Raw genomic sequence first — 25943 nt, forward strand, 5'->3', positions numbered from 1 at the left:
GTTGCATTCGGGCAGCGGGGCCCTGCAGTGGTTGCGGCCGGGGGCGGTGGCCGGGCGGGAGGAGCGCGGCGGAGGCGGGAGCAGGGTAAGGCCGGGCGGGGGCCGTGAGGGGCCGGGCGGCGGGGGAGCACTCCGGGGGGGGACCGCGGGGAGGCGGCCCGGCTGTGGTGACTGCTATCCTTGGGGGTGGCAGGCAGGGCCTCGACGTCTCAGGAGCGGGCGTGGCGGGCGGCGAGGCCTCGCCCGGGAGCGGGGCGTGGGGTGGCCTTGCCGCGTCCCTGGGTGCCACCCGTCCCATGTGTGGGTGGTGGGTGACAGCCGGCCGGCCCCATGTCTCCACGCTGGTTCTGCGGCACCCTGGCTGCCCGCCATGCGGTGAGGGGATGGGAGGCACGCGGTCGTCAAGCAGCAGGAAAAACATCCTTGGTTTCGGATGTCCTTACAGCATTTGGAGGGACCTGTGCGCCCTGCAGGCCAATATGCACGTAGAAATCCATTGCCTGCACAAAGTAAACGCTAAAAACCAGAAGGTTATTGTAACCGTGATTTGTCAGCAGCATAAGGAATTGTGGCATGGTGTTTTCCAGGTGGGATTGTGCATGTTGGTGCTGTTCCACCTGGAAAGCGTGGTCAGCCTTGATTTCCTCGTGTGAGGAGCATTTCCAGTTGCGTCTCAAACATAACATTTTTTCGTAAAGGAAGAATCAAAGTTCTGTACGTTTAAAAAAAAAAAAACAACCTAACAACCTTAAATGACTCTTAGAGGAATTTGTCCAGCAGCCTGTTGGAGGATAAATCGGAACATTCTGGATGGCAATTCCTCAGCTTAGCCAGCAGTGCACAAAGAGGCCAGGGACTGTGGCAGGGGAGGTAGAGTTGTTGCTATTCACTCACTGTCCTGACATACCTGACTTGATGTATCTATATCATGTGGGAGTTAACATAAATAAGCTTAGTTTTCTAGATGATGGATGCAGCTGAGTAACTAGCTGTTACTTACGTCCTCATAACGCTTTTTTTCACCTACGTTAGCTTATTATCTCGCTAATATTACTGTGTTTTTATAATCACAATTTCTCTTTAAGATAGGCAAAACTTACTTGACTTTACAGGAAAAAAAAAACAAAGCAAAAGATCAGAAAAAAAATATTATGGGCACGGCTCGTTTGAGGACTGGAGCTAGGTCTTATGCATCTGTGGCAACAAGCCTTACTGCCCTTTGCTTAGGGCGGTTTGTGTGCTCTTAAGTATTCAGCCTGTTGTACTGCAGTTCTGGTTGTTTAATCTGATCTCCTGAGCTGCTCATTTTATCAGTCGGGATCTGGGGTGTTGCACTGCGTTATGATCTACCCGTGTTGGTCTTATTTTGCCAAGTGGTAGCCCAGGCATCGAGAGGAGCAGTTAGACGCTCTACGCCATACCAGCACTTCCAAGAGATATTTGGCCAGTTTCTGCGGAGGACAAAGACGACTAAGAGCATACCAGCACTATTTTTTTTCTTTTTTCCTAACACCATTGACATTTCAAGGGTTCTCATTTTGATCGCTGAATAGAAACTTAAGATCTAATTGAAAAGGCTTGGGGATAATCAAGCAACCAATGATTATGTATACTTTGTAAAAAGCCAGGTATATTTATCTGAAATAACAGAATTTTTGAGAAGCATGCAATTCAATTTCTTTGACCTATTGGGTTTTTCTCCCCTAGATACTTGGGTGTACAAATCAGTGCACCTTTGCTGTCTTCACTTTAGAAGGGCTATACCGTATCACACCACTTAAGGCTCTGGCCCTTGGAAATTGCAAAGTAGATGTGAACAGTGAAAGTCCAAGAAACAATGATGTTGTAGAAATATTTCCTGTCCTTCCTAGAAATGTCTTTGTTTGCTGTGTTAGTTGTCCTGCATTAGAGGGGTGCTCTTGACTGTGTTGCTGCATCATTAAAAAAAAAAACAACGCTGAGGCACAGAGAAAATATAAATCTCTTCTTGGGGATTGGAAGCCACTGTTAGGCTTTATTTTTTTTAAAACAGTTGTACTTATTCTAGTGGCCTTATCAGGAACTGTAATTGAATTGAAATACCTTTTGGCTTTTGCGGTGGTTCTGTTAGGCTAACATTTTCTGTAAATCTTGCATATATGCAAATTCTTTAAAGCATTTATTCCCTTATTGTCAGGGAACAGGCTGAAAGAAGTTACAAGCAAACCTGTAAAATGCAACACGTGGGGAAAAAAATGGTTTTATTTAAATATTCCCATTGAAGTCAGTGTCTGGGGGACTGGCAACTTGCTTTCACAAGTAGCTTCAGGGTACAGCGGAATGACGTTTGTTAGGGCTGTTGGCCCCTAACCAGCTCCTTTTTTGCTTCCCGGTTTCAGAAGCGGTAACGGGTTCACAGTGACCCCCAAGTCATGTCTGTCTTCCAGTGGGCTGTGAACCCTGCTGCCTCCCAGGAGCAGCTCCGAGAGGGTTTCTGAGGGTGTCAGAAAATAGCAGAGGGGTTGCGGCGCAGCAGAGCGCGCTCCTCCTGCTGCCTCGCGCTTTTTCTGCCTTCGTGACAGCCCTGCGTCGCTGCTGGGGAGTTTGTTCTGCCAGGCTGGGGTGGCATGTTTGCAGTCGAGCAGGAGAGAGAAGTGCCGACCCTGTCGAGATTTGGGCTGGCTGGAGCGCTGGAAAGCAAGAGAGATGGGGTGCGGCTCTGGGAATGCTGGGTTTACGGATGCAGTTGGGAGCCAGAGTTAGGATTATGAAGACCACGGTGCCCTGTGTTCGTAAATAGAGGGATAGAATGAAAGCCGTTAATGATGTTACTATTATTTTTCTTATTCACTTACTGGTGGTTATTTCAAGCCAACATTAGCCGGCAGTTAGAACAAAATATGTCCTTCTCTTTGGTTCAGTAACTCGATGATTTACTGCAATGTTTGTCATCTGTGTTCCCATTGCCGTGGATGGGAATTCCTTAAGAATCTTATCTTTTTAGTAAGTGTTAATGAAGCGTAAAGATTAAGGAGAAAATAGCTTTTCTAATCATTGGGGATAAGAAGTTGCTTCCTTACCCCCCAAATGAAAGCAAAATACTTGGAAATCTTCTGTTACCCCAACTTTTTTGAGGGGGGGTATAATCTTACACGCTGTTTTATACCCCTGAAACCTTGTGTTCTACTCTCAACCTCATGAAACTGTAAAACATGAAAACAAACTACATCCAGCACCAGTTCAGACAACTAAAGATCAGTTTCCTCTCCAAATGGTAACCAAAAGTACAGTCTCATTTTTCTGAAGAAAAAAAAATTGTAAGAATTGGTTAATTTGTGGCGTTTCTCATTGGAAAGACATTTCAGTAAACTATTTCTGGGCTGATTTAATCTAGAACCAGCTGAACTAAAGCGGTGATGTTGGAACAAACCTCTCCATTTGGCTTGGTATCAGATATTAGTGTTAGTAGAGCACACATGGGAGCACGTATCGAGAATTTATCGCAGATGGGGATCTTAAAAAGCAGAAGGAGGAAATTAGCACACGCTCTGCTCATTGATTTCTGTAAGCGCTACTGATCAGTGAGCTTCGCAACGCTGGGGTCAGCTCGCACAGAAATGAAGAAGGATATCCTGTTGGAAAATGTTAAGAAGGGCAAGCCAGGGGACAGATTAAGTGGAAGCTTTTGTGAATTTGTGGGCTGAATATAGGTATCGACCTCTGGATCTGCGCTTCCTCCTGCAGCCTGCAAGCGTGCTGTAGGAGCTGTTAGGGTCATGTCTCTGCATAACTGGTGATTGTTGGTAGGGAATAGTTGGCAGATGTTCAGTCAGGAGCATTTTAAAGATGCCTGCTGGCCAGAATTCACAGGGCAGACACTGTGATAGTTGTTGAACATCTGTAGGAGTCTGGACGCGAGCAGTCCTTTTCTGACAGAATTTAGACGATGCTATTTTGCGCATCCCCCCACTCAATTTCTAGCTTCTGTGGGATGTTTCAGCAGGTGGTTTGTTGGTCTCTTTCCTCTAGTTACTTTTCCTAAGTATTCTTCCTGTAGTCATGTTTTCGTTTTCTTTTCTCTGAGTAAACATCTCTGACCTCGCTGGCAGTGAGGATTGCGGAGGTTCTGCACCAGCTAGGTGAGAAGGCTGAGATCCCAAGCAGTCCTGTGGATTGGGGTGGGACTGCTCACAGGAGCTCATCGAGTACTCGGGATCAAACCCCTGATTACGTACAAATATTTGAGGTTCTGCATAACTCAAGTTTACAGACGTTTTATGTCTAGTAGAAGCCCTGTCTGTTTCCTATGAATGTAGCTCTGTGTGTTCCAGTGGCACTTACTGGGGGGTCATCAGAAAATCAATTTAAACCTTTAAATGCAATTTTTAAAACGTTATTTGGGGCGTCACAGGCATTGAATGACTTGCGCCTTGCAGATTAGAAGGTGATTATCCTCTGCAGTGCTTGCTGTGGTAGCTTGTAATAGGAAGAGTGTTCTCAAAGCTATCTCTTAAGCTTGCTATTCAAACCTATTCACTCTAAGCTATGTATTGTATTCGACTTCCTGGTACTTTATGTTGAAGACACATTTATCTACTTAATCAGACAGTTCACATCTGCCAGGAATGTATTTAATATAATGTCAAACATAATTTAGATGAGAAGTGAAAGTACAGTTTGGTGTCGTATTCTGCCAACCATTATTACCGTGAAAGGGAAGCACAGCAAGCCAAGCTTAAACGGAGCCTTTAAGCAGTAACAAGCCGATTTGTCTGTGTGTTTTGGCCCGATGTTCTTCCCTTGGTTACAAAGCCGTTGTATGCATGTGCTAAACAACAGACATTTTAAAACTATGCTAGATCAGGAAGATCAGCTTAGAGGATCAGAGCAGAGCATCTAAGGACCTCAGTAGGGTTGACAGCATCGTTGTCGTGCTTTATGGGCAAGGGTAAATGAGACTTCTTGTTCAGCAGCACGGGTGTTATGTGCGGGTTGAGCCAGGAAAGCCACAGAGTTCTCAGGTATTGGATTTACTGTAATGACAGCTAGTGTCTGTCTCCTGAGATGGTGGGGAAACACAAATCGTTCCTTCTGAAAGTGTCAGAAAACTTCTGACCCCTCTGTTTGTTGATTGAGAAGGCGTGGTTTTGAAATATTTTTCAAATAAAACACTACTACCTCCTCAAAAACATCGTAGCTACTTCTAGGTACATAGTTCGTTCCTGTATATTATTTAAGTGGCCAAATAAAATGGAAGCTTGCTGTCATTATTAACTCCTCCATCTGATTGTTTACATGGGGAAGAAACCCACCCAAAACAAAACTGAACCAGATCCAAAGATTTATCCCCTTGCATTGGCACAAGGGGTTGCCTGGCCCAGTGAGTGGAGCCTGGTGCAACTGTGAAAACACTGGCTCTGTTTCAACACCAGCTTGGAAAAAATTGGAAGTGAAGTGACTTGCTATGGTTCAGTTCCCTCTTGGTACGAGAAGGGTGGGGAGAGATGCTTGTTTCTGCTGCATATTGTTGTGACCGCTACTGTTGAAAAGTGCTTATATGAAAAATGTTTTATTATTGAGCTGGGCCAATCATGTTACTTTTATTTCATTAGTGTTACCATCTGCACTACAGAATATTTGCTCCGAAGTGTTATCCTAGAGTGTGAATCTGAATCTATGACTGTAATAAACCAAGTGTGTTTGCTGATGATGGTTGTATTGAATTAAGTAACCTTGAGGTCTTCACTAGGTCTTGTAAATTAGGAATTAGGACATGGATCTCTAGTGAGCTTTTTGTTAAGTGATTGATGTCTTATGTGAATGAAAAGATAGCTCATGGAGGAGGGAGAGCGAGCGTTCAAACATCTGTCTGTTTTTTCTGGCAGGATGGAGAAAAAGAAAATTCTCATGAAATCCAAGGTCGCTGCTCCCAACCTCTTGAGGGCACTGCATTCTCTGTACCAGTTTGGTCACCTCTGTGACGTGACAGTTCACACACAACATCTAGGAATCCAGGAGGAGTTTCTGGTTCACAAAGCTGTCTTGGCAGCTTCCAGCAACTATTTCAAGGGGCTTTTCCTGCACGATGAGATGCTGGACACCAAGAATTGCACCGTGACTCTGCAAGACATTTACACGGAAGAGTTCACCTCCTTCCTGGAGTTTGTTTACACTGCAGAAGTGGAGATTGAAGCGGAAAAACTGCAACGGATGAAAGAAATAGCCGAAAGACTTGAATGCAAGGATTTGCTTGACATTTGTGAAGAAGCGAGAGCAGAGGGCAGGAAGGGTTTAGATTTGAGCCTCCATCTGAAAGGTCAGCTATGTGAAAACAGCAGGCCGCAGTGGACTTGCATCCAGCAAGAGGAGAAACGCAAACGGAGTAACTCTTCCCAAGCTGTGGCAATACCCGTGCAGAGGAAACTGTGGGACAGGCAAAAACATAAAAAGTTGCTGGCTGGCTATGAGCTAATTGAAGGCCAACCGGCAAGGCTGGAGCAAGAGGATGCTGCTTTTCCAGAACCGAAATCCAGGACAGCAAAGCTCCCAAAATGTAACAAGACAGATACCAGAAACAGACTCAGCATGGATATAGTTTGTCTGGAAAACGAGAACAGTTGTTCTCTTCCAAGCCAGGCTGAGTCAAAAGAAGCCTGCGTAATCATTGGGAATGCGCTGCCTGAGGAGTGGGAAGATGAAAACAGTTTAATTTCCAAATTTGCCAGTAAATCCGAACGTAGGAAATCACCGCGGCACGTGGCAAAAGTCTTGCCGCAGATGGTGTGCGAGAAGTGCAACGAATCATTCCGCGTTATCGAGCAGTACCAGTCGCACATGGAGCTCAAGCACGACGTTAATCTGGCGGTCAAGTACAGCTGCAACACGTGTGAGCAGCTCTTCTCCACCCACCAGAACCTCCAGCAGCACCACCTCACCGTTCACAGTAATGAGCGTGGCTTCTCCTGCGTGTTTTGCGACAAGAGGTTTAAGCGCCAGAAGGACATAAACGACCATATCCGCAGGGTGCATGAGAAGAAGCGGGATGCTCAGGCCTGCCCCTACTGTGACAAGGTCATCAGTTCCAAGTGCGGCCTGACAGTCCACATACGAACGCACACCGGGGAGAAACCTTATAAGTGCGAACGCTGCCCTGCCAGCTTTGCTCAGAAGTCTGCTTACAACACTCATGTAAGGTACAGCATATTCTGTGTGTGCGCGTGTCCTTGCGTGCGCAGGAAAATGTGTTTTCTCTTGGTGCGCCAGGATAAAAGCGTTCCTGAAGTCCTCGCTGCTTTAGTTCTACAATTCCTTGGATCTGATCAGAAGTGTGTTGAAATCAGGACAGATTTTTTCCATTGACCTCATCAAGCTCTCGGTCTGGATTACTGGATTGAGGTCTCCCAGACTGGGAATTTAGGCAAATGTTTCCTGTTGAGTGAAAGAGGACTTGTGCAATCAGATCTCTTAGGTGATTTTGGAAGCCTCAGATTTGGGTTTTTAAAGAGGAGCCTCAAAATAGTCAGGGTCCGTTTAAAATGCACAAGAAAATGCCCATTTCATAAAACATCAGGGCATTGTGGTGCTTTTTAGTACAGTTTTCATGGGCCAGACGTCCTGCATGCTGCTTTGCTGGGTAGCATGAGCTTCTTATTAAGCGCTGCCTGGCTGAAAACAAGATGTTGAAATTGCACAGTAGTTTCCAGAGCTGCAAAAGCCACTGCACATGTCAAACGTCTCCCTGCCCTGCCCATGTGGTGCAGGAGATAGGTGATTTTCTACTGGACCTCTACTTCCCTTTTAAAAAATGTCAAAATTTGTTCATAGTTCAGTAGTACAAAAAAACATTCCAGATAAGTCGTAAGTGCAGCAACATAGCTTGTTCCACACCCTGAGTAGCGATAAGTAGAGTTGACTGCTGCAATTGATGGCTTGCAAGGGGGTCTGTTTTTATTTTCCATATAGGCATTTAATCAGTATTTCCCTTGTTTTAAGGCCATCATTCCTTATCCTGCCCACCATGGCCTTGAAGGAAAAATTAGAGTCCATCCTGTGTTTCTAGTGAGATGGCAAATATGTATACTTGAGAGGCTCCATCCTTGATGAACTGAGACGTTTTAACTTTCTTTAATCATCTGGTCCAACCCTACATAAAATTTCCCTGTTGTTCAGCTCTCCAAACACACTGTTAATTTCTTAAATGGTACAAAGAACAATTAAAAGGAAACGACTCTTCCTCCAAGGCAAACGCATCTGAAATGAAACAATTAAACTAACTGAAGTGGTGCTTTGTTGTTTGTTTATTTTAACAGAAAAATCCATGAGTCCGGGCAAGAGAGGAAACTTATGCCCGTCTATTGGATGGTAGTTCCGCCTGCGCACAGACCAAACGCAACAAGCCGTGACAAAGATCCTGACGGAGGGACCTGGGCTGGGACATCAGAGGCTGAACGCCGAAAGTGTGCGAGGCGCGAAGAGGCCTCAAGTTGTGAGGCAGAACCCAGGGGTTCGTCCGTTACTGAAGCAGACCGCAGTGACGAGCGAGAAGAGCGGAAGCGGAAATATAAGGAAGCTGAAGCAAGGAGTGAAAAAATGAGTGAGGAAGAAGGGAATGAAGATGAAGGTGAAATGAACGTGAAGGGAGAGGAAGAGGGAGATTACGAAGTGGGGTGTTCAGAAGTTGAAGACAGCAGAGATAATGAGGAGGTCTGTACTGAGGAGGACGATGAGGATGATAAGTCCTCTAATGAAAAGGATGGTGAAGAGCGAGAATCAGATGAAGTGTTTAAAATAAAGAAGGTAAATAAAAGCGGGGCGAGTAACAAATCTGCCTATGTCATAACGTGCGATAAGTGTAACGAGCAGTTTGTTTCCCGGAAAAAGTATGTGGATCACTGCAGAGACGTCCATCAGTGCTTGCCTGGTAAAGTCTATCAGTGTGACATCTGCAGCAAGTCGTTTGCTAGTTACAACAGCTGGAAGGAGCATCGAGCATGCGTTCACACGGAAGAAAGGCAGTTTGCCTGCACCCTTTGCAATGCTACTTTCAAAAGAAAGAGAGATGTGAGGACACATTACATGCGGAAGCATGAAGGCAGAGTTAAACGCCCTCTCTGCTCTGTCTGCGGGAAGATCCTCAGCTCCCGAACAGCACTCGTGTTTCATATGCGGACGCATACGGGAGAAAAACCTTATGAATGCGGCATTTGTCATTCAAAATTTGCTCAGCCGTCGCAACTTAAGATCCATACCAGGTCAGCCTACAGTACTGCTTCTCCCGTTACCGCTCCCTGCATGCCCAGCGCTTCTTTTTCCTCCTCTGACTCATTCTCCTTGCGTGTCCTCGTAACAGGAACACTGGGATAGAATTTGTTCTGTAGTAGCTGTGATTAATTGTTTTACGTAACGGCTTTGTCTGCAGGTGGTCATTGCATCAGTTTTAGTAAGGATTTTGAAAGAGGTGGTCTATCTGAAGCTGTAAGCAAAAGCCAGTCATCTGAGACAGTCTTCAGAATAAGATTATGGCCTCCACTGATGAAAAGTAGCACAGGCTGAAGAATTAGTCAGGGACCTCAGAGACCCAGATGTGGAGCCCTGCTCGCTCTTTGTCACCCCGAGCAAGTCACTTGGTGTGGGATTTCATTTCTTGTATGCAATACAAAAGCTGGACTTCCCATCTGGGCTCCCTGTGTAGTCATTGGAGCTAGACTGGATGAATTGCTCTCTGGTGGGGTCCATGTTAAATGTCTCCTCTCTCAGGAGAGGGTGAATCATTCCATGGAATTTCCCATTTTTCTCCAAACAGGGAGTATAGCAGATAGCTTATAAGAGGAGGTTAACTGTTGGAGGGCTAAACTAGGTGAGAGAAATCCTGTTACTAGAGAACGTGGACTGATATGATGGGGACAGTAGCTTTCTTCTGTCTCCTAAGTGTTCCTACGGTGATGTAAAAAAATCGTGAGGTGTACTGGTTCAGGACCAGCAAAATATCTGAAACAACAGGGTAATCTCCTGTTGGCTGAAACGCAGCAGAGCTGCGCTGCGTGTAAGATGCGGTGTGACTGCAACAAAACAGTGACTCATGGGCTTTGTCTTGGGTAACCGCCTGCCTCATACTTGCAGCATTTTGCCTGACAACTCAAAATTATCCGTGTTTTGCACATTGTACTGTTTGGGTTGGAATAAGGGAAGTCAGCACAGTGTTAAGACCAAACATTAGGCTCGGACTTTTTCTGATTTGAGCTAGTTTAAAATCAGATGTCCAGCATGCGTTTGGAAACACTGCTTGCCTGACTGACTTTAGTGACTTTTGTCTTAAAAATGGGAATATCCTGCCAGTTAAAGTTTGCAGGCCAGAGGATGTGAGACGGCAGGATTGTGGAAGCCAAGAACGTGGCCCGCAGTGTCCCAAAAGATCTGCTGCTGGCGTGGTGCTGGGGACAATCTGGATGCACTTTCAGTCTCTAGCGCAGCAGCAGCTGTTCATCTTCCCTGCCTTCTTCCTTCCAGAGCTTACACCGTAAGCGATAACGTGTGAAAGAAAGGTGGAGTTTGTAGGGCCTGGGAGTGAGGAAAAGGTAAAATCTTACATGGGAATTTTAGTGCTTTAGTGTAGCACCTATAGCCGTAAACACGCCCTTTCCTGAGTTAGCAGAGTGTACTTTTTTCAGCTTCATTTAAAAAACGAAGTATGCTGCCTGCAGTGTGTGTGTAGTACGTGATTTCAAATATACTGTTTTAAGAATGCGCTACTAAAGCTCATTTATTAGTACTCGTTTGTATTTCACTTCATTTAGGTCCCATACAGGGGAAAAGCCATATATTTGTGAGGACTGTGGGGCTTGCTTTGCTGATAAAGGCAAACTCACTGGCCACAAAAGGACCCACACAGGTAGGCATTAAATGCTTCTCTTCCTCCCATCTGGTTTCTCCCATCACCTCCTGTTATGCTGCTAGAAATTGCTAGTTGGGATTTGAAAGAGGTGCATGCTTTTGGGTTTTTTAACTCACAGAAGAGACTTCAGGTACCTGGAAGGAACTACCAGGGATAGGAAGACATTTGAAAACCAACTCTGAAGAACCAAATTCTGCTGAAAGAATTCAGAATGTCTTTTTCTCTTTACTCAGGCGAGCGCCTTTTTAAATGTGACGTGTGCGGAAAACATTTTGCCACCAACGAGTATTTGAAATGCCATAAACGATGCCACATGGGCGCTAAGCCCTACAAGTGCAAGGTTTGTGGGAAGACGTTTGGACTGAGAGCCTCGCTGGCCCAGCACAGCAACGTCCATGCAGGTAACAAAACAAACGGAACTGGGGCTGGGAAAATAAAAGGCACTGGAAGCTCGGGTCTGAAGTACTTCCCAGTTGGGATGGTGACATTTTATTCTGGAACTGCTTTTGTAAGCAACTTGAATGAGGTGATGAGGGGAAGCAGGGCTCTTACTGATCCTGGCTTGTTAAACAGGGCACGATATCATCTTGTATCGTGTCAGATGAGGCTTGCCCAGAAGACTGAGGCCTCTTCTGCTCTGCTAAACAACGTTGGAGCAGAGAGCGGCTGCAGTTGCTGCTATTCCCCTTGCAAGACTGGGGGGCTGATCTCACGCTTTCCTTTGCAGCCAAGAAACATTTATCATGCACCCTTAAAACCCAGGGCCTCAAGCGCATGTCTCCTACATACACCGCTTTATTGATATCGATCTTGTAATAATTATTTACGCTTTTTGTCTGTTGAAGTCAAGGTTGAAAGAAACCTGCCTCCTAACCCTGTGCTTCCTGGCTTTTGTTGTTGTTTAGAGACCCGTCCGTATTTCTGCGAACAGTGTGGGAAAACATTCACCCAGCAGGGCGCTCTGCGGCGCCACCAGCGCATTCACACCGGGGAGAAGCCGTACAAGTGCAGGGCTTGCGAGAGAACCTTCACGGACATGTCCACCTTGCGCAGACACGTGTCGGTACGCTGCCCCTCGGGTGTCCCTGGGGCAGGCAAACTGCGGCGGCGCCGTTTAACTACTGCGAGAAGTTTTTTGGCTTAGTGAGGGTTCGCGTTGGTGCTTAAGTTCTGATGTGTATTAAAAATCATTGCAGAAGAATGAATATTAGGCTTGGGATAGGAAAGCTACAGACGGCTTTTAAAAATGTATTTCTGAAGCATGCAGAATTTTCCTCCAGTGGCGCAGCAGCTCCCACTACTGGCTATCAAACCAGTCACCTCCCAGCTAGTTGTGTTGTCTTCAGGAGGCAAATCTAATCTTAGACGGTGGTTATTTAAAATGCCTTTTATTGATTTAAGCCTTTTCTTAAAACAGGAACAGTACTGCATTTTGTGTTATTAGTCTCTGCAGCCTTTTAAGCCTCCTACACAGAGGCCATAACATAATGGTTTATAATGTCTTCCTGTTGCAGATGATTTTATGCATTTCCATATGCTGAAAACTGGATTGCCAGGCTTAGCTGTTTCCAGAGACTTTCAGGTCGTTGAAGCAACTGCTAAGACAGAACATGCGGGTTTTTCCCGTGCAAGTTTTTAAGTCAATGTTTGCCTGTATGCTAAAATTCTGCCCTCTGTTGGAAGAGCCAGAAAATCAGTGCCGAGTTGGCAAAACAGGCTTGTTAGTGCACTTCAAGAGTTCAGCTTTTGCACTTGAGCACGGTATCACAGAGTTAACCCTGATACTGTTTGATTTTACACAGGGTTAAATCTTCAGTTATTTAAGTCATTGTTAGGAAAAACTCAGATGTAATTGTTTTACTCCCCCCCTTTTTTTTTCCCCCTCTAGATACATGACCGGAATGCTCACTGGAGAAGTTTCTTGATAGATCTTACAACCAAAAAAGACCATAATTGGTCCAAAATAGAGACATTTTCAGAAGCCTGTGCGGGTGAAGACTCTGCGCCACCAATTTGGTCAGTTGACCAAGGTAAACTTTATAAACCAGAAAGCGTTCTCCTTAACAAAGTAGAACACGTGCCATCTAGCGTTAGTAACACGGAGGACGCCAATCGCTCCCTGTTGTACTTATAATGTCAGTTATCGCCAGGAAACCATACGGTCGCTCCAGGTCAGAAGTGGCTGAGTCGGACATCGGTGGCGGCCGCCCCGTGAGGCTCCGCAGCGCGGCATCGCCTTCGCGTGGGCACCGCGCTCACAGGAGAGGCGTTCGTGATTCTGGCTGAAAGTGTTTATGCTGCTTAGGTTCTTTTAGATCCGGCCAGAGTTTTATTTATTACGGAGTGATGACGCGTCTCTCTGTGAAAGGCGTGTGTGTGCAGGGGCGGGGCGGTGCTGTCGCTGTAAATTAGTGCTTTTTTTGTTAATTAATAAAGATGCGCTCATGGCCCGGGCGGCCATCCATCCCCGAACTGACGTATTTGCATAGATTTGACTGCAAAAACTAGTTAATTGGGTCAGAACGAAGCCGGGGGTGTTTCTCTACGTGGTGGTCCCCACGGGCGGGGGGGACGTTGCCTAGCGACGCCCGTCGCGCCGCGTGACGCCGCTTCCTCCGCGTCACGGCGGCGCCGACGCCGGCTCACGGCCGTTTGTCAGGGCGGAGGGGCGGGGCTAAGGCGCGGCAGCACTTCCGGCCGCCGCCCGCCCGGAGGCTGCGGGGTGAGGAGCGGAGCGGCGGGACCCGGCCCGGCGGGGCTGCTCGGTGAGTGGGGCGGCTGGGTCCCTCCCTCCTGCCGTGCCGTCCCCGCGGCGGGCGGCCTTCCCGCGGCCGCCGGCCCACACCCTTCCCCACACGGCCCGGGACCGCCGTGGCCCCTCACCCCTCCTGAGGGACCTCCCTCAGCAGGAGCGGGCAGACCCACCGCCGGGCCCAGACGCCGGCTCCCACCCCTCCGGCCGCCTCTTCCGTGTGGGCTGCAGCCCGCCCCCGGCCCGGCTCGGGGCCGCTGGGGCGAGGGAGGAGGAGGAGGGGGGCCGGCCTTCCCACGCGAGCTATGAGGAAGCATGGGGCGATACCCCATCCTCCTCCCGTGCAGGGGCCTCCTGGCGCCGGACGGCGGGGTATTTTCGGGGTCCCCTGGGCTGTCACCCGCAACTCGGGCTGGGCGGTTGCTGCAGCGTGCTGTCCTTCGCTTCACGGGTGTAACCTGTGCTGCAGCCCCACGGACTGTGCCCGTCGTGGTGGTGCCGTTATTGCAGCTTAAATAGCTGGGACAACCCTAAATGAGGCGCGTGGGTGTACGGCGGTAGCGTCTTACTGAACTGCGTGGAGTTGTTGGTGCAGAACAGCCAGGCTTGTGGGTCCTCAAGCGCTTCGGTGACATCCAGCTGGCTTTTCCTTTATCTCTTTTCAGCTTGTTTTGCCCCTGGAAGGGGACACGCTCACAGTGTATAATGGCTGACTGTGTGCAAGAGTTGCTTTTATTAGAACCCCAGTTCTGCAGGCTAGTCCTGGTGAGCAGGCTCAGCTTGTGGATTTTCAGGCCTTTTCTTTTTTAAGATGAATAAATAATAGTTCTGTTGAAGACGTTGTGCCAGCCCAGCGCTCAGCAGCTCAGTATGCTTGCCACAGGAGTGGTAATGAAAAGCCCTCGCAACGTATCTTACTGTATGTGTCAGATTAACCCTCCTTCTGCTCTGAACAAATTCCAAACCAGCAGAAGGCTAGCAACGGGAGCCCGCGGTGTATTTTCGCAGTGGCTTTTGATTCTGCAAATACTATAGGGGGAAAAAGAGGAGGTTTCTGTTCTGCAGCCTTAAGAAAAAAAGGAATTGGTGTAATGCGTCTGTTAACGCACGCGTCTGTGGTCAGCTCCTGAAACGAGCAGCTCGCCAAGTACGGTCAGGAGCTCGTTCACCCCAGTGGGAGAAGTTTGTGGTTTCGGTTCTTGTTTCCTGCTGGGGATCGCTGTTGTCTACGAGCAACCACAGCTCTTGCTGTGCGCTCAAAGGGAAAATAGATGGATAGTTGTGAAATAACACGATAAGTAGTTCAAAAATAATTGTACTGGGGGGGAAACAGAGTAGTGTTTTTACATCGCTGATTGTTTCAGATAAAGCATTCAGTGAGTCTTTGCTTAATTCCTTCTCAAATACCGGGAGTGCCAGTGCGTCCTATAACTGGGAGAAAGGAAAAAAATCGCAGAGTGACTGTGGAGAAAGGAAGCCAAGTTTCAACATCATCTTTTATGCATATTTCTAAGAGTAAGCTTTTTGGTGAGGAGTCAAATCGTGTCGTTCTCCATATAAAATTCCTGTCAAAACTGAAGTCTAGCATTGGGGTTTGCTTGTAAAAGTGGGCAGTGGTTCGAGACGTGTGTTGAGCTCTGAGCTGGCACAGCTGGTTCTTTAGCCCCTTCCTGGGTCTTTTGGTTTAGGTGTAGTAAGTGTAACTCGGTAATGGTGGGTTTTAGGTATCTGTGAGAATAACGCTAACGGGACTATTTAAATCCTAAGAGTTCGCTTACTGAGCTGAAGATTCAAAGGCTAGGAGGTGGGAAAGGTTTGGTTCTGAGCATAATCTGTTTCTGTAGACTCTAAGGTAGGGGTTTGGGTGCACGTGGTGGATTGTGTTGCCCGTTCTCCTGCTTGCTTGTAGTGTGAGGTTCAGGAAATGATTCTACTTCCCTCAGGTCTTGTCTGCCCTGTTTGTAAACCCCTTAGGGCAGGGGCTCCCTGTGGCTTTTTGCCTTGTGTGGTATCAAGTCTACGAAGCATTCATTTTACATGGCTACTAATAATCTCCATGAATCTGTGTTCTGCAGCTCTCTGTTTTAGTTTCTTGAAAACGTTTTATCAAAACTGTTTTAACAGAGAATTGTACTGGGATGTGAGTCTAAGTTTGGGTTTGTTGAAATGAGTATGGACTAAAATTTGAGTGTATAGCTCTATGGGAGGAGAGAGAGTAACTCTTTCTGATGCAACAAATATTATTCTTGTGCCTCTCATGCTTAATATGGCTTCTATCAGTGTAGATTTTGTTCTGTTTGTACACTGGGTTTTTTTATTTATCCTTCTGAGCAAGCCTTCTAGCATCCCATGTATAAAAGGTTGCAAGCGTGCTGTGCCTGAGCATGTACAGAGGAAAGAAATCTTTGTTACCTTTTAGGAAAGGGAAAGAAATTCCTCGGATTCAAAATGCATGCGTACGTAGTTGTTAGGAACTCGGTGAAACTCAGTAGGTTGGGGGGGGGTTGCTCTGAGAACCTTCAAAGTTCATGGAAATATTGTTTGTTCTGGGAGCAAATGTTTTCTTTAAAAAAACAAAACCGAACACCTCAGTTCTTGTAAGAACTTTGGAGCCGCTTAAAACATTACTTGGAAACGAGGCATAGCCTGAATAGCAGTGGAAATGGTAAAGCCCTTGTAAGGCTACAAATGGGCATTCAAAAATAGAGGCTGTAAGTCCATTTTGAATGATGAATTTAAAGAAAAAAAAAAAAAACAACACTTTGAGGAAGCTTTATGATTTCTTAGGTTTACAGTTTGAGAATGTGATTATGCAGTCTCCTGTGATTGGTGGGTTAAGCATCTGGAATTTTATCCGAGTCTTGTTTAAAAGTCTTATCTTGAAAGCCTGTTTAAGAAAGTGTTTATTTAAGACTGCAGTTAACTTTTACTTAATCTTACCTTCCTCTTATTGCCCAATTAGGAGTGAGAATAATTTCTTAATTCTATACGTCTTAATGAAAGCATGTCTTTTGATCTTCCTCTGTTTGCTTTGTCCCTATTACAGGTTCTAATAGTCTCTAGCATTTCAGGTAAAATTATGGTTGAGATTTAAACTCAAATGAACTTCAGCAAAATCTCTATGCACGACTGGTGGCACGGTTTTAGATATCACCGCTTAGGGTAACGCTTCTCGACATCTGCGCTTCCAGCCAGGCTTTTCACAACGCTCCTTTGAAAGTCTGGTCTCTTAAGCTCGAGCACCTTAAGCGCTTAAGTCTGAAGTGAAGCACTCTTGAAAGTCTGGCCATGACATTTGGCAGCTGAAATCTTTGAGGTTTTTTTCTTAGCTTCTGTGCAAATAGCTAACATGCGGTGTTGTTAACAGCTTTTTGCAGAGAGAAGAAAGATGGAAAGTAATGCAGTTTTACTGGAATCCAAGTCCTCTCCTATCAACCTACTGAATGAAATGCATCAGCTGCGTCTCCTGGGCCACCTCTGCGACGTGACTGTCAGTGTGGAGTATCAAGGTGTCAGGGCAGAGTTTGTTGCCCACAAGGCTGTCTTGGCAGCAACAAGCAAGTTTTTCAAGGAGGTGTTCCTTAACGAGAAGGGCATGGATGGCCCAAGGACCAATGTGTTCTTGAATGAGGTCCAGGTTGCTGATTTTGCTTCCTTTCTTGAGTTTGTCTACACTGCTAAGGTAGAAGTGGAAGAAGACAGAGTGCAGCGTATGCTAGAAATAGCCGAAAAGCTGAAGTGCTTGGACCTCTCGGAAACCTGCTTTCAGTTAAAGAAGCAGATGCTTGAATCGGTGCTGTTGGAGTTGCAAAACTTCTCAGAATCACAGAACTCTGAGGAAGAGAGCGCTACCCAGCCGAGCATTTTGCTCGAGTCCAAAGCAGCTGCTGTGGCAGAAGCAGACCGGGCAGGCTGTCCTCTGGATCCTCCAGGTTCCCCAGGAGGCAGGCCCAGCAATGGAATGTCTTCTGAGATGCCGGCTACCAAATCGAAAGAGAAAATGGACAAAAAGAAGGAAATTATGAAGCCTCCTTACGCCAAAATCAGAAGGGCAAGCGGGAGGCTGGCTGGGAGGAAAGTGTTTGTGGAAATCCCGAAGAAGAAATACACGAGGCGGCTAAGAGAGCAGCAGAAGAACGCAGAGGCTGCTGTTGAAGAAAGCAAATATCCTCAAGATCAGGATATGTGTGATACGGAGAGAGAGGAGGAGCAAGCAGAGAACAACGTCAAACCTGAAAGCGAAGAATGCGATGGCAACTTTGAATCGGAAGAAAACCTAAAAAAATCTGAAGAGGATAAAAAGAAACGAGGCAGTAACTTCAAGTGCAGCACGTGCGAGAAGGAATTCCTGTACGAGAAAAGTTTCCTCAAGCACATAAAGCACAGCCACGGCATTGCAGCCGAAATCATTTATCGGTGCGAAACCTGCAGTCAGACCTTTGCCAACCGGTGCAACCTAAAAAGCCATCAGCGCCATGTCCACAGCAGCGAGCGCCACTTCCCTTGTGAGCTCTGCGGTAAGAAGTTCAAGCGGAAGAAGGACGTCAAGAGGCACATTCTCCAGGTTCATGAGGGTGGTGGGGAGCGTCATCAGTGCCAACAGTGTGGAAAGGGGTTGAGCTCCAAAACTGCCTTGAGGCTCCATGAAAGGACGCATACAGGCGACAAGCCTTATGGGTGCACAGAGTGTGAGGCTAAATTTTCTCAGCCTTCTGCACTTAAAACACACATGAGGTATGAACAGACTTAACTGGCCTTGTTAGATTCTGGGGGGAGAAGCAGAATCCCCTGGAGCACACCTTGAGCCTTCAAGTGAAGTGGGGATGTAAAAAGGGACTGGAAAGTTTCCATATTTCCTTTTTTCATAGCTTGCTTTTCCCACCCCCCGCCACGTTTCAGGTTAAGGGAGTTGCTGTAGTTTTCTCTGAGCCAAAGTAGAGGTGCATGGGCTGAGGCCTGCCACTGCTGAAGCGCACAGTTAACTTTTCTCATGGGAGTAGACCTATTAAGAGTCAATGGGATGTTTCACATGAGAAAAGCAGCCCCCGCACCAAATTATATGTAGGATTAGGTGTGTAATTATTTCAGCTAATTTGATGCCTCTTTATATTAGATAGAAAAGTTATGTGGTAAGGACGAAAATATTCCTAAAAGATTTGGCTGTGTATTAAATTCAAGAACACCAGATTTGGGTGCTAAGCATAGAAACAACTGGTGTGTGACTAGAAACAGGCTGACACGTCACTGTCTGGAGGTGAGCGAAGCACCGAGAGCACCCACACGGAGCTGATGGAATCAGTTGTAGCACTTATATTGCAGCAAGACTCGAAGGTGGAGGTGCAAACCCACTGTCTTGAAAGTTCACAGGGGATACTTTTTTTTTAATCAAGGCAAAAATTGTCACTATTCAGTGCTTTAGCCTGCTTTTATCAGTCTACCAAAGCAGTCATCCACAACCAAAATTCAGATTATTGCCAGGGAGTAAGCGTGGAGAGGGAGGTATGGAAGAAGTATCCTGAAGTGCTACTACTTGGATCCAAAAACAGAAGGCAGCAGCGTCAGCGTATTCCTAGGTGGCGTTTCCTCCAAGGTGGAAGGGTTCATGAACCGCTGCTTGCTTTGTACTGCCCCTTTTGAAGCCAGCGGGTTTACTCCCAGTGGTAGAAAGCACATCCAGAAGCATCACTTTTGCTAGAGTGCTCCTGTGACATTGCTGATGCAGCTGTGTGGCACCTCTCTCTCGTCATGTGTCCTTTCCTAACTGCAAGTAACTGCTTTGTGCTGCTTAAAAAATGAGGGTTTGGCATCAGCGGAGTTTCTCTCCATTGTGTCCCGCTATGACTATTCAATAACCTTGTTGAATGCTGGAAACTCAGTGTTGTCCTAACTTGTGTATCGTGACAGTCTGTGGTGAGAGTGTCTCATCTTGTTGTATATATTCTTACATCTGTGCTCTTCCTGTTGACGTATATCACCACAAAAACTGGCCTCCGTCGGCTGTGTTGTTGCAGCACTATTCAAAAGAGTCCTGAAGTGTGCATGGGCTCAAAAATTTAAGCTAGAGTAAACTGGCAGAGGCAGCGATTCTGTAAACTGCCTTTCCTGTGCACGCAGCCTTCCTGGGGAGATGGTACCACAGGCTTGGGGCAGCAGCAAGAAAACTGACTGTGTAATAGTGGCAGCTTTTTATTCCGCTCTTTCCCTGCCACTTGTTCCAGGGTAGCCAGTGACTCGGCTCGATGGCCCCGCAAAGAGCAGTGTGCCAGGGAACACAAAACTCAGGTTCTGTGTGGAATATTTTATTGATAGCGTCAGCAACATAAAGATACCTGCTGTACTTCAGATCCTAAAAGGTGGTGACGTTTTCCTTTCAGCCTGTCTATCTGGGTGGCAAGTTTTCTAAACTTTATGCAACTTTTACCTTTAAAAATTTGGTTTTACCCTGAAGAAATTTCTTGACCTGGGCCTTGCTCGTGGCAGCACGAGCACGATCGAGCAATAGCAGCAGCGCTGCAGAAACCGGCCCAGCTGAAGGTGTTTCTAAAATACACTAAAATCCTGCGCAGGCGTACAGTCGCTCTCCAGCGAGCAGCCACAAAGTAAAGACAACTCGCGTTGTGCCGCAAAGGAAAGGGGGGGTACCTCGGTGCTTTAATGTTGCTTTCTCGTTTCAGAATCCATACTGGTGAAAAACCTTTTGTCTGTGATGAGTGTGGCGCCAGGTTCACTCAGAATCACATGCTTATATATCACAAGCGATGTCACACAGGTAAGGCTTTCTTCTGTAATGCACTGTGTATAGGAGGAGGCCTGCTGTGAACCCGGGAGATCTTGTTTTCATTCAGAAAGTGCTTTGTTGCTGCTGTTTTTAATATAAAATGAGATATTCTCATCCCTAGACACGATCTTACCAAGAAAGGTTCCTATAGGTGGATAGGCAGACAGCAGAGTGAGAAGAAGTTGCTGATTAAAGAGAAAAGGAGTTCCCATAAGTCTGGAACAGTTAGCCCGAGGAATATAAAACAGCTCTCTTGGCTTATTCTGATCTTTTAAAAAGCACGTGTCCTCCTCCCAGGTATCCTTTGTGGTGTAAATTGGTGTTTTGGATCAGCCCTTCGTACCGCCCGTGAGTTGTGTGCAGTCCTTACACGCGTCTCGCCTTGATCCGTCTTAAAACGGTCTGCCTTCTGCCAGTAACTTGTAACTCAACGTAGATAGAAAACATTAAATTACAATGGAATATAATTCCAAGAACGCTTTTCGAGACACATATAACCAAAATTGGCTGCTTACAGGTGGGGGCCTTTCATCAGAGGCATGCAGCGTTGTGTTTATGATGAGAGTAAGCCAGAACGCTCCAGAGATGGCGAGAGGACTGGTAGCTGCAGATCTCCCTGGGCTTTTCGTCTGCTGCGCAGAGCTGTTAGTGTGCTGTCCGATAGGTGTGGCTGCCCTTGCGCTCAGAGGGGCTCGTGCAGGTTTCTCCCAGGAAAGCTCTGTGCCTTATGCGGAGGTCTCTGCTGTCACTGTGGCCCGTTCAGACCCTCCGTGAGGCTGGCGTGTGGGTCTGACTAACAGCGCTCAGTTTTTTCATTTAAGAGCATTCTCAGATGCTACGTTGGTTTAATTCTCCTTTTCGCCCTTGCCGTAGGGGAAAGGCCTTTCATGTGTGAAACATGCGGGAAGAGCTTTGCCTCTAAGGAGTACTTGAAACACCATAATCGAATCCATACTGGATCCAAACCGTTCAAATGCGAAGTTTGCTTCAGAACGTTTGCACAGAGGAACTCGCTTTACCAGCACATAAAAGTTCACACAGGTAGGAGGTGCTCTCTTCGTTTGGAACAAACCACCACGACTTAAAGACGTAGGCCTCCCAGCTGCGTAATTCAGACAGGGACCTTCTCAGCTCTGGTTTCCCAATACTTCTAATTCCTACCCTGCATGCGCGTTTTGACTCTCGATGCAGCATGTTCTTTTATCCACTTCCCTGCTCCTAGTAGTACTCCCTGTGCTCCTTACCGAGTTACAGCGGTTCTCTGAAATACTCCCAAGAGCTATGCAGATGCTGTTCATCATGCTGCCAGGGTTGTTAGTGACCAAAGAGCTATGTCTGTTTTAGCTCTGAGCAAAGCCCTGCAGAGTGCTGATGGCCCACCTTGCACGTTTGCGTTCTCTCCTGCTTGGATTTTCTCTTCAGTGTCTGTTTTATTCCCACCTGTTCCACTGGGGTTCTTTTGAGCAGAAAGCAGTGACCACAGGTACAGTAGCACTGACTTTCAAGTGGTGCTGTCGGTGTCGTGTAGGCTTTGTGTCAGCGTGGAAGGACAAGAGAATGGTCGCTCTCACTCTTTGCAACCTTAGCGTTTCTCTCTTTTTACGTTCTCTTACCCTGCCTCTTTAGAGGGGCCGCAGCCTCTGGTTTCTCCCCAGGGCTAGCTCTAAATCTCATCCCTCCCATGGAATCATGGACAGGCTTTCTCTCTTAAGTTTTCTTACCCGCTCTCTCAAAGTCCACGTTATTCAGCAATACAGCAGGTTGCAAATACTCACGTTACTTCCACCGTGTAGTAAATCCCACTATTTCTTACCCAGCGCCAAGCATCCTTGTCAATATTCTCTGTTAACAAAATTCTTGTTTGACTGCCGTGCCTCGCTCCTTCTTCCTGAATCCGTGTGCCTGGCGAGGCGTTACTGCGGGGGGAGCAGGGGGCATCCTGGTTAGGGGTAGTGGTTATGGGCAGCTCTGCTGTTCACGCTCACGGAACGTACCTTGTACACAGGAAAACTGGTATTCTGGGACAGGACTTCAGTTGCTAATGGAAAATATGTGTAAAAAATGTGGAGGCTTCGGTGGTTGCACAGATTTATGCAGGCTATGGGCCTAGCCCTTACCCTGTAAGCACCTGCTTCCTCCAGATGTGCCAAAATTTACCCAACTGTGAGAATTCTGAAAACATCTTGGGTTTTTTTCTGAAGATATTTGTGTGTGCCTTATCGTGTCATGAAGCACGGGGGTTACATGAGGCTCCCCAGCGAGCAGCACGCGTAACACCCCGCCACCGCCGCTTTAACACTGTGCTCGGCTTTCAGGTGAGCGACCCTACTGCTGTGACCAGTGTGGTAAGCAGTTCACGCAGCTGAACGCGCTGCAGCGTCACCACCGAATACACACCGGCGAGAAGCCCTTCATGTGCAACGCCTGCGGCCGAACTTTCACGGACAAGTCCACCCTCCGCCGGCACACTTCGGTAAGAGCCTGTCATCCCACTGCCTCGTGGCCCTGCAGCCTTCCGACCTAGTTCTGGGGCAGTTGTGCGGGATGAAGAGAGAGGCCTGTTCTACCAGAGTCAGGCGTGAGCTGGGTCCACGCTTGTGCCTCCTGGACAGTTGCCTGTTCAACCTTCTGGTTTTTGGTTATTTTCTTTTCAGATACACGATAAAAACACCCCCTGGAAGTCCTTCCTTGTCATTGTTGAAGGAGCATCTAAGAACGACGAAGGTCACAAAACGGAGCTTCCCGACGAAGAATATGATGTGTCACCTAAAATACCAGAGAAGCTGCTGTCTTTCTCTGAAAACGGCCACTATCAAAGCTTGACCGCTGTCCCGGGGAGCGTGACTGCGCTGCACGACAACGGTTCTGCCACGGGAACAGACTGTAAGTCGGACGGGACTCCAGGACCCCAGGAAGCCCTTATAGCCACCACTCTGAGTGAGCTGACAGTGCTACATACACAGACAGACTCTATTCAGCCACAGCTTCACGCTCTGGTGAATATGGAGTAATGGGGTATTTGTGACTCCAGTTTAAGCTGCACCCTTTGTATAGTCCTTTGACTTTGCCAGTAACCTGCTGAGGGAACCAGGGGAAGCTATTGCAAGGAAGCAGGGCTAGAGGTGAAAGGCATGCACTGGATTTCCAGAATTTCCTCAAACAATTCATTATCCACCTCCATCTCCCCAAGGTAGGGCAGGGTGACACCACAGCAGGGTGGGGGCAGAGGAGGCAGGAGTCCCGGGAGGTTTGTTCTCTACAATTAAGAGGGTGTCATTCAGCTTGTTTGCTCTAGCCGGCCTGCAGTGAGAGCGAGCACCTGTACTCAGCTAGGTTATAACGAAGGTGCGAGTGTGATTTCCAGTTGATTTAATGACACACGTACAATCAAGAGAAACGACGTTGTGTTTCTCAGCCTCGTAGCTTAGTGAATTGCGTTTTCCCCAGTGGAAATTCATAGATAAAATAAGTTTTGCTCAGTCGCTTTTCCAGGAAATGTTGGTTTATCTCTGCTTTTGCCAGAGATCTGAGCAGTGAGCCAGCTCGCTCCTTGGGAATACGAGCGGGAGCAGGCTTTGGGAAGATGCGGAGTTTCATTCCAGGAGTTTTGATTCTCTAGTTGCGAAACGGGGAAGTGGGAGCCAAGCGCTGCGTCTGTACAGGCCGTGGCAGTATTTCCACGTTTCAGTGAAACCTGGTGCAGTTTGACACCTGCATTCGGTCAGTCTTTGTCTTCTAACACTCCAGCCGACACATAACTTGGCAATTAAGAGACCAAAGCATCTCCTGTAAAAACATCTAGCTAGGGTAGAAAGCGAGCTTGTCGGCGCTGTCCTGGTCACTTGTAGCTAGGCTGTTTTCTGCTGGTTCAGATAGGTCAGCAATGCTTTTCTCCACCGTCACTTCAGCGTCGCTGTTGCTCAGAACTGCAGACCTACTTTTACATCAGTACTCCGGTGGGAAAAGGTAATTACTGTTTTGCTGTCGAGCTGCTACAGCTAATTCCCACCAGTGCTAGAGTCTCCAGGGGTAAATTCAGTTACAAACGGGAGGCAGGCAGGCAGGCAGGCAGGGTTCGTAGGACTAATGGGATAAAAAGATGCAAATAAGCGAAAAATATACTGGGCTATTTGAGGCATCTAGACCTTTATTTCCCAGATCGCGAATACTTTGCCTGTAAGGCTCTGTTGGAACCTGAACGGCAGGTTTAAGCTTGTGTCTGTTTAACGGTCCCTGGTGAGGCCTTAAGTGATGAACGAACATAGAGTTCAAAGGCTTTTCCTGATTGTAGTGGAATAACCCTGGCACCGCGCCTTTTGTTGTTTGTTTTAAATAAGGAAAGGTGAGGAGCAGAGGGACTCAGGGTCCCAGGTGTGACTTGCGTTCAGCTCACGCTCCGACGCCCGCTGGGGTTGGATCCCAGCACCACCCACCGCTCTGAGAATCACCCTTCTATTTGGGCGCTTCTCACCCAGAGAGACAGCGCCTTCCTTAGTGTCCCCTCCCCTTCCCAGGGAGACCAGCCCCTTGTTTGCCCCAGTCCCGGCCAGTAGCTGGGAAAGCCGAGAGGGTTTCTGTCCAGGGTCAGCAATTTCTGTGTTCCCAGAAGCTTGGGCACCTTTGCTAACACCGAAGCTGAACTGGATGAGAAAGTTCCTGTGGCTGACCTCACGTTAACCTCACTGGAGTGCCTGGGAGGATTTGGGATGTTTCCCGCGCAGGGAAGTAGCTGGCGCTGCCAGAGAAACAGCCGACGGGGGTGACTCGGTTTCGGGAGCAGCGTTGAATCAACAGCAACTTGCTGGTATGGTTAGTGCTTCAAACTCAGGACCAGATTCCCAGTGCCACCGTGTAAAAATGTGGAGCTTTTCTAATTAATTTTCCTGTTGCTCTTTATTTTCATATTAACGTGGTATTTCCACAGAAGCTTTCTCAGCTGAAGCTGTGAGAAAAACTTTCTGAAACAAAGATTGCAGTAGCGTGAAGGTAAGCACAATCAAGCCTTGTTAGGGCCAGTTCTAAGGCTTAGGGGTTGGCAAAGCAATAAAGACAGCCAAACCGTGGCACAGAGCTATTTTTGAACCTTAAAGGGATGCCTGATGTGTTACCATGGAATCATAACTTAATCTATAGAAAGGGAATTTTTTTAAAGAGAACACTTCCAAGAGGTTATATTTGAAATATTTATTCAAGCACGACGTTCCTGTTGAAGCCTAATATTCCCAATGACCAATGTAAAGCACTTGTAGATATATTTAAAGTCTGAGCATTAGTACCTGTAGCCAGGGAACCTTTTGTACTCCATGAATGTACGGAAGTGAGTTACTCGTATGAACTGTTCTTATTAAAATACTGAAATCTTAAGCCTGACCCTTCTGGCGAATGTTCCTGTACCCTCCGCCTATCGCACAGACCCCCCCAGCACTGTGGTTGCACTAAGACTGAGGCGAGCCCCAACTCGGTGCTGCTGCGGGGCCGAAGCTGGCGGGTGCCGCTCTTCCTCCTTGGGCCCTGCTGCCAGAGTGACAACACAGCGCTGGGAA

General features: G+C 47.3%; 2 protein-coding genes across 3 annotated transcripts; both read left to right on the plus strand.

The window, feature by feature from the left end:
• LOC104044895 (GDNF-inducible zinc finger protein 1-like) lies at window positions 1-13342 on the plus strand. Its single transcript, XM_064445537.1, has 7 exons — window positions 1-85; window positions 5865-7172; window positions 8289-9230; window positions 10773-10867; window positions 11104-11271; window positions 11776-11933; window positions 12759-13342. The coding sequence occupies exons 2-7, from the start codon at window positions 5866-5868 to the stop codon at window positions 13002-13004; spliced, it is 2916 nt and encodes a 971-aa protein (XP_064301607.1). The 5' UTR covers window positions 1-85; window position 5865; the 3' UTR covers window positions 13005-13342.
• Window positions 12767-25770, plus strand: GZF1 (GDNF inducible zinc finger protein 1). Of its 2 annotated transcripts, none has more exons than XM_064445539.1 (6): window positions 12767-12900; window positions 16990-18356; window positions 20297-20391; window positions 21274-21441; window positions 22716-22873; window positions 23055-25770. In XM_064445539.1, the coding sequence occupies exons 2-6, from the start codon at window positions 17011-17013 to the stop codon at window positions 23409-23411; spliced, it is 2124 nt and encodes a 707-aa protein (XP_064301609.1). In that variant the 5' UTR covers window positions 12767-12900; window positions 16990-17010; the 3' UTR covers window positions 23412-25770. The 2 variants fall into 2 exon arrangements, with proteins under 2 accessions (XP_064301609.1, XP_064301608.1); XM_064445538.1 differs by lacking the exon at window positions 12767-12900 and adding an exon at window positions 13525-13635.
• Window positions 25771-25943: the final 173 nt, after the last annotated feature.

The sequence above is a fragment of the Phalacrocorax carbo genome, chromosome 3 (assembly GCF_963921805.1).
Source record: "Phalacrocorax carbo chromosome 3, bPhaCar2.1, whole genome shotgun sequence".
Classification (NCBI taxonomy): Eukaryota; Metazoa; Chordata; class Aves; order Suliformes; family Phalacrocoracidae; genus Phalacrocorax; species Phalacrocorax carbo.

Excerpts from the sequence above, each read along its gene's own strand:
- GZF1 (XM_064445539.1), top strand. The coding sequence starts at position 17,011 with ATGGAAAGTAATGCAGTTTTACTGGAATCCAAGTCCTCTCCTATCAAC. Across the intron at positions 18,357-20,296 it reads GCACTTAAAACACACATGAG|AATCCATACTGGTGAAAAAC; the intron begins GTATGAACAGAC and ends TTCTCGTTTCAG. Across the intron at positions 21,442-22,715 it reads GCACATAAAAGTTCACACAG|GTGAGCGACCCTACTGCTGT; the intron begins GTAGGAGGTGCT and ends CTCGGCTTTCAG.
- LOC104044895 (XM_064445537.1), top strand. The coding sequence starts at position 5,866 with ATGGAGAAAAAGAAAATTCTCATGAAATCCAAGGTCGCTGCTCCCAAC. Across the intron at positions 7,173-8,288 it reads GCTTACAACACTCATGTAAG|AAAAATCCATGAGTCCGGGC; the intron begins GTACAGCATATT and ends TTATTTTAACAG. Across the intron at positions 10,868-11,103 it reads CCACAAAAGGACCCACACAG|GCGAGCGCCTTTTTAAATGT; the intron begins GTAGGCATTAAA and ends CTCTTTACTCAG.